General features: G+C 32.1%; 1 protein-coding gene across 1 annotated transcript in view; it reads right to left on the bottom strand.

Moving 5' to 3' along the window:
* The window catches only part of LOC129233418 (ruvB-like 1), a 49,084-nt gene that overhangs the window by 32,583 nt on the left and 4,161 nt on the right, over positions 1 to 12,340 (bottom strand). The window contains exon 3 of the mRNA XM_054867448.1: positions 9,992 to 10,124. Coding sequence (XP_054723423.1) covers positions 9,992 to 10,124 — 133 coding nt within the window. The remainder of the gene's footprint in view (positions 1 to 9,991; positions 10,125 to 12,340) is intronic.

Genomic DNA, 12,340 nt, shown 5'->3' with positions numbered 1-12,340 from the left:
GTGCTTCTGAAAGTGAATCCACATGCTTGGAAACATCTTCACGATTTGTGTTTAGAAAGAATATAATTTTTAAAGAGTGCTTCTGAGATAATTCTTGTGAATTCTTGTGCTAAATGACCTCCTGAATCCAAATATGACCACCTTTTTCCATTCACACGTCCCGCTTTTTTGGAAATGTCGCCCGCAATTTTTTTCAGTTTTTGACAGTTTCATAACCATTATTTTTATTTGGAGGGGAAGGGATCGTTATAATATACATTAATACTTTTCTGAGGTTCTAGAGAGGTGCTAAGTTTGTACGCAAGAACATATGGAGGAAATTGGTTAACTCATGGGGGGTATTACCACTTATTATATTTTTAAAATCATCAAAACCCATCCTTTTTTCTAGGGGTTTGTTTTACAATTTTTCCCTTATTTTTTGGCATGAAACCAGAGTATAGGACTCAAACCTATAAACCCTATATCCGAAAAAAAAAAATTTCACGTTGTAAATTTTTTTTTAAAAAAAGGAAGTATCGCATTTTGCGTAAAGTTGCATCGCGGACCTTCAGTGAAGAACCTTTCCGTGTTATTCAAATTAATTCACGGATATAATTAAGATTAAAATGATCTTAAGTATGCTTATAATATAGCATTAATGAATATTTTTATTTCTGGGGATGCACTGCCCCTATTACTTTTCACTGCATCAAGAAGGCATAAACAATGGAGCTGGTGCATCCAAAGAAAGATAAATATGTATATTAATGCTACTTTATAAGCAAATTTAAGGATGCTTTTCACTGAGAGTCTGAAAGCCTACGGATCCAATGTTAATCTGCGGGGAAAGTTGGATGAAGGTTTTACAAATTCCTTTGAAGTTTTCATGTAAATTTTTTTCCGAGTATTTTTCAAGCCTCTATCTGTGTCGTGTACTTTTTGCTTTTTTGAAATATCCATTCTTTGATTGTTTAAAATTCGAGAAAAAATTAATTTCGTTGAAAAAGGTGGTAGGTACTGTTTGACATTTTGCTCCATAAAAAATCTGGCAAAATATTTGCAGCACTCTTTTGAGACTTTGTTCGAAATAATGCGACCATTTCTAAAAAAAAAACCGGGGTCCAAAACCGTATTCCAGATACTTACTAGATATTTGGAATCTATATTTGTCTATATTATACTATGTTACTACAAATGTAAACGCATAAAATGCTTTCCACAGCTCGACAAACATTTTTGAAAATAATTTCTCGAGCCAAACTCGTAAAAAATTCTTTACAAGGTATGTACACATTGATCATGTAATTCATAATACAGTGAAATCCAGTAACAATGAACTTCAAAATCGGGACTGAAAACTTATTTGGTTGAAACGGGTATTTCGTTATACTGATATACGTTGTAACAGGATTTCACTGAATTTTTCTTTTGAAAACTTTCTAAGGAGAAAAATTATACATACCTGCATTTCTTTAAAGCATGAATGAGTATAAAAAAAATTGTTCTAAAGCAGGGGTGGGTTCCCAGGGTCGTGACCCCAAATGGGGTCATGTAGCGTTCCTTATTCGGTCGAAACATTATTCCTACCACAGTATAGTTGGGGGTGGATCGAATCTAACATAGCAGTTTTGTAATGTAGGATCTCAGTGTTGCCAGGTTAGGTCCACACCTAGCGATACTTTACTGAAATGTAGGCTACGGGATCACAGGTCCTTTACTTGGCCAAAAAAGGGTCGCAACGTGCAAAAGATTGGGAACCACTGGTTTAAATTTACAGATAATTAGAGAACTGATGGGGGAAGGGGGAGAACACTGACCATTTTGTTTTTAACTGGATGAATGCACAATGTTCTAAGAATCTTTCGGTAGTCGTGTTACACTGTAATTTTTATAAGCTCAGAAAAATAATTTGTCTAACGTCTAAAACATTTCCCTGAAACCTAAGGTTTTTCAATTTCAGCCGGTCTTTATCAATATATATTTGTGTGTATGCACTGTGCAGTCGCGCTTGTTTATAGTGAAGTCTAAGGAACCGAATAACAATTTCGTTTATAGCCTCGATTTCGCTATAAAAAGGTAAACAACAAGGGAACTGAACCATAAATACAATATATACGGCTTGAATATTAGTACGAAAAACCAAATTTCTAGTTGAATTTTAATTCAAAGTGTCAAAGGTCAAAGTTTTTTAATATCCTGGATAAAAAAAAACAAATACATAGCCACAAGTTTTCAATCAAGCAATGCATTTTCTACACTTATAATTTACATCTTTTATTTGTGCTTTTAAGACGTTGTTTTTGACTTTTATCTACTTCTTGCACAAAGCTCATGCTTTTTAAAGTGCATATTTTATTTACAATTTACACATTTAAAAATTGAAGATATTTTGGAACACCCGATTTAAAATGGTGTTAAAACTTCATTGAAACATTATCATTACTTAATATTATTCACAAATGGGGGAAAAAAATTCAAAAAAAAAAAAAAAGAAATTAATACCGAACAGAAAAGAAAGAAACATTTAGCATCCAGCCCATAGCTTTCATTTGAATTTTGACGTCTTGAATTTGAATTATGTTTTTCACAATCACGAATTGTGGTAGAACCCTACTCGTTGGGTTTCTTATTTCTACAAATGGTTCCTATCCAAATTATATTTGTAAAAGTCATGATTTGAATACAAGACGTCTACATTCAAATGAATTCCAGGGGCTGGATGCTGGACGTTGTTGACTGAATGCTGTTTTTGTCTGAAAAGTATTGTGTATAATCGAGAGGGTCGGGAATAAGTAAAGTCGATGGCAGGGGACATGAACTTCACCGCCTAGGAGGAGGGACATGCTCGCGAAGACACGTGGAACAGACGAGTCTGCATTAAAAGCATAGAAAAATAAAGTCGAAAAAACATCAACTACGAACAAGTGAAAACAATAACTAGAGATGTACCGAGTACTCGGTAACTACTCGGTACTCGGCATACTCGGCCAATTTGCCGAGTACTCGGTACTCGGCCAAATTTTGATCAGATACTCGGCCAATACCGAGTAGTTGCAAAAAATTGAATATTGTCCAAGACAGTTTTAAAATTTATAAAAAAGTGCAAGCATATTAAATATTCTGCAATCATTTTACAAGTCAATTTTAAATTTTGAGAATAATGAAGTTTTTAATGCTTCAATGGAATAAATATTTATTTTAATGTCCCCAAAGTTAATAAAACTTATTTATTAAAAATTGTGCAAAAAAGGTGAGTATAGAAAATATGAAATTTTTGCATAAAAAATAGATTTTTGCTACAAACAAAAATTAGTTATAAGAAATATAAAAATTCCTTTGCTTAAAAAAAAGGGAAATAAAACAACATTAAAAGCATAGTGCAGGAACATTGCAGACACGTGTTTTGGCGTTACAGGAAATTCCTTTTTCAATGCACAAAATGTGAGCTTGTTGATTTAAAGGCATCTGTCAAAAGTCAGATTTTTTTGTCGAATATCTTAACATTTGTTAGCTCACATTTTATGCACCGATAAAGACGTTTCTTCTAACGCAGAAACACATGTGTGCAGTGTTCTTGCACATTTGCTTTTAAAAATTATTTATGTTTGGCGGACTAGAACTAAAATAGATTGGTATAGTTTGTCTTAATTCCAACTTGATCAATCATACCTTTTATTTATTTATTTTTAATTTTAAAAATAATTTTTTTGTAAAATTTTTGACGTAAACAAAATTTTTTTAAATAATGCGAAATTAAATTTCAGCAGGAATTTAGTTTTAAAAACTCTTCATAAAACATAATTGGTACTTGTTAACTCGGCCGAGTAGTGAAATGCCGAGTACTCGGTAACTCGGTACTCGGCCGAGTAGTGAAAGGCCGAGTACTCGGTACTCAGCTATTCGGCCAAAGTGCTACTCAGTACGTCTCTAACAATAACCAACTGTGGTCGCTCAAAAAAAGAATATATTTGGTCTTGGTAAAGCAATAATAAGTAGAGACGTACCGAGTAGCACTTTGGCCGAGTAGCCGAGTACCGAGTACTCGGCCTTTCACTACTCGGCCGAGTACCGAGTTACCGAGTACTCGGCCTTGCACTACTCGGCCGAGTTACCAAGTACCAATTATGTTTTAAGAAGAACCACCGACACACATGTGATGAATTTTGAACTTATTGGAATAGTAGTATAGACCTCCTTGTCCATATAATAGTTTTTAAAACTAAATTCCTGCTGAAATTTAATTACGCATTATATATACAATTTTGTTTGAGTCAAAAATTTTACAAAAAAATAATTTTTAAAATTAAAAATAAATAAATAAAAAGTATGATTAATCAAGTTGGAATTAAAACAAATTACAGTAAAATCCCTCTAATGCGGACACTAACAGGACAAATTTTTTGTCTGCAATATAGAGGTGTTCGCAGGACAGGGGTTTAATAATGTTATTTGCATTGGAACTGGGGAATTAAAAATTGTCCACCTTTAAGGGGTGTCCGTTAGGAGGGGTTTCACTGTATACCAATCAATTATAGTTCTAGTCCACCAAACATAAATAATTTTTAAAGCAGATAAAACAAATGTGCAGGAACACTCCAGACCACGTGTTTCTGCCCCCCCCCCCCCCCGTTACAAGTAACGTCTTTTTCACTGCATAACTAACAATAACCAACTGTGGTCGCTCAAAAAAAGAATATATTTGGTCTTGGTAAAGCAATAATAAGGTATTCGAGGGCGAATGATTGGTATTAGTCTCACGTAACTTTGCGCACATCTCTCAACTTTTGTTGATTTTAAATGTTAACATTTATTGACATAGAAATTACACTATTTTAATGTACAAACGTGCAAATTAAATAACACTTGTTTCGGGGTTACTAAGAACATCTTTATCAATAGAGATAGATACATGTGTTTCTGTCTTTTACAACATTCAAAAAGTTTTTATTGGGCCTGACAGATTTCTCTTCCACGTTCTAGAGTTATTTGAGTTACCCTAATTTTGCTAACAGTTTAAAATTCCCCCGGGAAGTCGAGAAGAGATCAAAAAAAGAAAAATTAGAGCAATAAATGTCAGTACACTCAACAATTTATAAATTCTGTTTCATGAATACTTTTATACAAAAAGAGAAAAATTAAATTGTAATATTTTTTAAATTTAAAGGATAGTATACTAATGTGTGATTTGCAAATGTCGGATTATATTTTCAATTCTGATATTTTTTTCTGAATATAAATTACGTATGTAAGACATTGTTCACATTCTTACGAGCAAACAATTGACGTAAGTAGGGAATATTCCACGTAATTGTTACGATTGTTTGATTGATTGCAATAATTTGCGTCAATGAAAGCTTGATTGAGTGCAGCTATCAAGTTTAGAACTTCGTTTGCACGAAGCTGTCAACATTGTGTGGTAATAAAGAGGTTTCATTTAATTTCGAAATGCGAGCATGAATGAATTTTCTGAAAATTGTGCTTTTAGTCGTTGCTTTTCTTACCATAGTATCCGCAGAAAGGAAAGCATTTCTGATTATTGTTATTATTATTATTACTATTTCTAATCGCAGAAAGCAATGCATAACTAATGTAACCAAAAATTGAAAACCATTAGAAAAAAATAAGACCTGAAAAGAAAAAAAAATCAAAAAAAGTTTTAAAAAGTTATTCTATTCCTCCTAACATTTTGCATTTGAATAAGTCGAAGTACATTGTTCCAAGTGTACTGCAAGTAAACTGCAGCTTGTATTTTTAATTTAAGTACATTATTGCAAGTAATTCCCTGTTGCTCGTGTAATTCCACCCACGAAATGTATTTTCAAATGTTCTCAAACATCATATAACTGCGTGCTTCGAAAAAACACTACAATAAAAGACTTACCAACTACTTATTATTATAGCCTGTTGCACTTTTCGTCTGATGCGTAAAATATTATTATTATTTTTTTTTTTTTTGAAAAAGAATTATTTCAATTTTAAGAAGTATATTAATCATTTAGTCTTGTGTATGCTGCTCTAGTCACCATGCTGATTATCTATGTTTTTGCGGGATGATTTGTTTACTGATAGTAAACAAATGCAGCCCTGCGCATGATGAATCACAGGAAAAATATAAATAAATATCTAAAATATTAATTGATTAATTAACAAAAATGTCAGTTCAGCGTTGCATATCCTCCATCGAATTGCAGAAGTATTGCTTTTTCGACCATATATATATATATATATATATATATATATATATATATATATATATATATATATTTGATAGCAATATAAGGATTGAAATAGAACGAAAAAATCTTTTAAAAGAAGGAAAAAATGAAAAAATCCCAAAATTTTTTCGTTTTTTCTTTTTATTTTGAGTTCAGGTATGAATTTTATTTCTCTTGTGGTTTAAATATTGTTCTATTTTCTTTATATAAATCTTGTAGCTTAAAAATTGCTCTATTTTCTTTAGATAAAACTTGTATTTTTTGTTTTAAAAAGTTCAATGTTTGTATTTCATGTCATGCTGATATCCTGGACTTTCAGTAACCCACTTGCTTGTTTTGTGAGATGTCGGGGACTAGTGCTGCTTTTTTTAGGCAAATTTTGCCAGCAACACTCACAAAACATCTCATGGTTTTTCCCTACCCTTGAGGAGTACCCCCTGATGAGGCCCCAGGGTATTTTGGGATTTTTTCATTTTTCCTTCTTTTAAAAGATTTTTTTCGTTCTTGTTCAATCCTGATATTGCTATCAAATGTGTTGTCTACCAGTATCATAGAGCAGCCTGTGGTGCCTATTGAACTGAGTAGTGAAGTTCATTTATAGTGAAGTTCATTTTGGTTGACTTGTCCAGATTATAAATATAATGTATGATAGTGTTTATATATATATCAGGGGCGCCGACTTGGAAAAATTATTGGGGGGGCCGGATGTCACCAGGGTCTAGGGAGTATGTTAAAGCACGGAGCCCCCCCCCCCCCCCCCCCGAAAAAAATTCAGATTTTTGTGTCTTGAAAATGCTAACTTATATATTTTCTGGTACGTATAATTTATACAAAGAAACAATATGTGACGTGGCATTTTCAAAGTAAAACAATCTAAAAATTGGTACCTAAATTTTCTGCTTCAATTAGATCATGTCACTTGCCTTAAATGAGGAACAATTTTACAGTTCCATTTTTGGGGGAGCCGTGAAGTGCCATAGCTAGGCTACGGCACTATACAAGGTAGTGCTCTTGACTTGCATGGAAAGGAATTCCCAGTGGCACCGATTTATAACAACTATTGGGGGGAGAGTGCCATAATGGGGGCCTTGCCAGGGGAAATTTTCTAAATTTGAGATAAAAAATAGTAGTGAGTTTTAAAATTTTTTAAACATTTTAATCATATGATGAACATTAGAACCCCAAAAACTCGACTCTCGGTAAATCGACACTCTGAGAAACTCGACAAGCCAACACATTTTTTGGCTTTAAAAAAAAAAAAAACGCATGGTATTTTCGTAAAAAGCTAATTTAATTTACAGTAATAATTATGCTTTTAGTCTATTACAAAGCAGTGAATACATAGCTCTGAGAAGATTGAAATGATATTTAAATAAATATAAACTATCATTAAAAGAATAAATCATAAAAAATTGCTGTCGCACTGAGTACTATAAGTGAAATAACTAATTTAAGCTTGTTTTAAATAAGGCTCAGAGTTCAATAAATAAAAATAATGTCTCAAAATTAATGCTTTAATAGAGTTAAAAAGTTAATACAGATTACTTTATTGACTCTAATAACTGAAGAAAACTATCATGCCTTCCATTTAATATACAAATCAAACCCTGATAGATTTTTTCCAGATCAGCAACACTTAGATGAGAGCGCCGCCGGCGACAGATTTCACCCGAAGGTTCGGGCACTGGGACAAATTCTATGAGTGCTCTCAGTACCGTAACACTATCATTATTCACACCGCTCGTTTTCAATTAACCTGTTTACTACCGCAATAGTTATTTTTTTAAATTCATTACTGATTGTATTTTGCAATGTAACTATCTTCAAACAAGGAAATTAAAAAATATTAACATAATTTTGTGATTTTAGAAACCATAATATGACAAATAATGTTCTTAAATTATTGAGGGGGCTCTGCCCCCCAAAACAAACTATTGAGGGGGCTCGGGCCCCCTCAAGCCCTATGGAGTCGGCGCCACTGATATATATTATATATATATATATATACTAAAAATAGCGAGATTCCCCCCCCCCCTCTTTGAAATGTAACCATATCCTAATCAGAAATTGTTTTCTGATTACGCCATTTCTACCGTCCTCCCAATAATTAAAAATAAAATCAGCATTGTTCCACCTCTTGACTGTAAATATCCGATAACCGATATGTAATTATCCCTCCTCACCCCTCACACTTTTTTTCCGGGACTATACCACAGTTTTACACTAAGCTTACACCTCTTATGTTTATATATATATATATATATATATATATATATATATATATATATATATATATAATCATATCCTAACGCAAAAAATTGCATTCTTTAATTAAACTTCAGACAAGAAACGAATTAACTTTATGAACGAAATAAGATTCGAATGTGGTAATTGAGAACATCGTTTAAAAAAAATAAGAAGACAATCGTTTTTCCTGTTCAATTTATGATAAATTTTCATTTCATTCATCAATTTTTCATGAATATAAAATCTGGGAACGCATATCCAAAAAAAAAACTTTGTTTAAAAAATTACCTCAGACCCTTTGGTACTGACTTTATTTTCTGTTCTGTTCAACCTTCGCGTCGGTACTGTTCAAGTGGGGTTTTGGCCGCCAGCTAATTTCCTTGATTGCTCTTCACGACGGGGGTCATTTAGGGGTTCCTTTCCCTTCAGAACAATGACAGCTGTGACAGGTCACGTGTTCCTGCCTTACATCGATTGCCGTCCACTCCATTGGCCGTTGAAGTGTCAATCACTTGATTCAGGTTCACTCCCATCGTTCAAGGAAGAAAGTCATTTACACCCTAACTTCAATGTTTTCCCTCACTGAAGAGCAGCCTTAAAATGTTATTTTTCTTCTTTTTTTGGGGGGGGGGGGCTCAGTACTTTTTGAGAGGTCCATCATTGGTCTTAGATGGAGGAAGACTACGTTGAAATATATAGTGCCCTTTTTATAATAAATAGTGCCCCTTTCAAAGACCAGCACCCTGCCCTTTTTTTTTTCTAGAGTGAACACTATATACTACATGTAAGATTATATGTGACAAAATTAAAAGCTTTCAAAATTTTTATAGCAGTACACTTAAAGTTAACATGTTATACTATTAAAATTACAAAGTAAACTCATTAATTGAAAACAAGTTAAAAGTTGCAAGTAAAAGCATCTATATTTTGTACATTTCACAAAAATAATAAACCAGAAGTAGAAAGAAAAAAAAATGGATGAAAGGTGTTTGGATTTTTGGGCAGCATTTAACATCCAATGAAAAAAATATAGGAGTTAGTCAGAAAATATAGGAAAAATAGGAGAATATCTGACAAATTGTGAAAATATAGGAAATATAGGAGATGTAGGAGGACTATGAGCCCTGCAATTATGAAGGTTGTAAAACTAAGCACTGCTGTACCAGAGGCTTGAAGTAAATAAAACATTATTTGTAATGCATACACTTGTGTAGATGACTGAGAGAAGTTTGGTAAAATTGTCCCGCATTGATTAAATCCCTCTTTAAAAAAATAGGCTATTTTTAAATTTTTACCTTTTTTAAATAACGATTCAAACAACTGCAACTAGCCAGTACAAATTACTTAGTTACCTTTATATTCATATACTTCCTTGTATACAAAAGAACAAGTGAAACCACATAATTTTTTTAATGATTAAATTATCAAAGTATTTTATAATTTAATTCTATCACCTTTACTTACTAATCATATTTTGTTAATAATTTAAATTTTTTTAAAGTGAGAAATTAGCAAACGAGGGTTTTTTTTTAAATAGAAAAACTTACCAATAGCACGCCGAAAATTTTCCATCAGAACTTCAGTTTTCTTTATTTCTGATGAATATACTTCACTTCCAACCATTGGACAGAAGGGAACTTTTGAGCCTAATTCATGAGCAATAGCTAGTGCAATAGCAGTCTTCAAAAAAAAAAAAAAAACATGAAATTTAGTGTAACAACAAGGACATTATAAAACAGAGAAATTAATTTTCAACAAACATCAGAAACACAGGGCTCCCAACACATTTTAGCTTCAGAAAAGGACCATTTTCAATCAAAAAGGGGACTAAAGAGGACCAGTTAGGATCAAAAAGAGGACCTTGGGAGGACCACTCATAGTTAAACTCAGGGAAGCACAAAAGGCAAATTAGTTGCCAGTTGCTAAATTCGTGAACGTAATTGGTTAATTAGCTATAATAATGATACAATTCCTTTATCACCTGTGAAACTGATCTTTTTATCCATAGAATATTATTTACACAAATATTTGGATGGGGGGGGGGGGGGGTTCAGCACTTAAGGCATCCTCTTTAGAACTAAATAGGCATAATGATACATTTTGACTTGAACCAGGGATGCTGGTAGTCTCACTGAAGGATAGATGAAGCTGCGCTTCATCTTTATTTAGTTTAAAATTATTTTCATGTTTTTCTGTCTTGTAATGCTTCTTAATAGCGTTATATCCCTTCTCAACCGATATTAATCTATCATACACCAAAAAAAAAAACGTTGTTCTCTTGTTGCTTTCCCCCAGTCTCTAATTTTGTTCCCATCTTCATCAGTTTCATTTAACTATTTGCTGAGAAATTTGCACGTCCCCATGACTCACAGTGAAACTTAAAAAATAATTGTTTTGATTTTCAACAAAGCTACAACTGAGTTTATAATAAAATTATTTTACATTTGAATTTTAAATTTAATCTCTTATCACAAAGTTCATACCCTTTAGGGAGAAAAAAAAAAAAGCACTTTTCAAGAGTAAAAAAATATTTTTTAAGGTACTACCCTAAATTCGCACTATAAATATTACATGCAGGTTTCATTTAATGCTAACGTATAAATAACAGAAAGTAATATAAAAAATATAGGAAAACAAACTGCTTTTTCTACAAGAGACACTTCGATAAAAGATCTACTGTATTGAAAGTTTTCCTAAAAATGTCTGAAATGCTTAATCACAAAAAGAAGCAGATCACATAAGGCTTAGTTTTGCAATTTTCATTTTCAAAGTATATTTCAAGAATCAAAGCTGAGATTTAAAAAAAGAAAAAAAAAAAACCATGATTGCAAGGCCACGAGTGCTTTGAACTTTTATGGGGGGGGGACTAATTCCCCTCTTTGGCAGGCAGCATGACAATGAAATGATGCACATAAATTCAACTCTATAAAATTTTATAATTCAACTTTGTTTCAAATACAAACACAAAGTTAAAATGTTATGCACTCAATTGTTTACATTTAATATCCCCCCTCCCTATAAAAAAAACAGTAATAACCAAAAATAAGCTAATAATAATTAAAATTAAGTTTGCAAAACTAGAAATTTGAATTAAAAACAAAAAAAAATTTTTTTTAGTTATTTAAATAAAAATTAAAACGAGTTAATCTAATGTAGCATGTCAAAGTAATTTCAAATTGCCAAAGATATAAAAATATTTATTAGATGGAAAACAATTGAAAGCTCAGATAAGCAAATTTTCACGAACCAAGTTCAATTTTGGCATGTTTCCCATAAAATTTATTTTCAACTAAATTAAACATAAAACATGCTAATCTAAGGTAGCATTTGGGAAAATAACATTCGATTGGGCAAAATATTTTAATATTTTCATGATGCAAAAAGATTGAAATTTCAAACACTAAAACTCATTTTCGGAAGTTCGAGTAAGTTCAATGTCGCCATGGTTTCCAAAATAATTACTTCTTTAATTATTGAAATTGAACAAAAAATAAGCTAATCTAGAGTAGTATATGTCAAAATAACTTCCCACTGTCAAAAACATCAAAATATTTACAAGATGCAGAAGGATTGAAATTTCAAACGTGAGAAGTAGTTTTCTGCGAAGTCCGTGTAAGTTCAATGTTGTTATGGTTTCCAAACTAATTCCTTCATTAATTATTGAAATTAAACGAAAAATAAGCTAAATAAGCTCCCAATTGTAAAAAACATCAAAATATTTACAAGATGCAAAAGGATTGAAACCTCAAACATGAAAGCAATTTCTCGCGATACTTCATATCGAACATATGTTCAGAAAATTGCACTGATGAAATATTTTTAAAAGAATTACAAGCAATCTAAAGTATGCTTTAGATTGCTTGTAATGATTTTTGAAAGAATTCAAGGAATAAAGA

Source organism: Uloborus diversus, unplaced genomic scaffold (genome assembly GCF_026930045.1).
Source record: "Uloborus diversus isolate 005 unplaced genomic scaffold, Udiv.v.3.1 scaffold_40, whole genome shotgun sequence".
Lineage (NCBI taxonomy): Eukaryota > Metazoa > Arthropoda > Arachnida > Araneae > Uloboridae > Uloborus > Uloborus diversus.
This window is presented reverse-complemented; position numbering and strand designations above follow the sequence as displayed.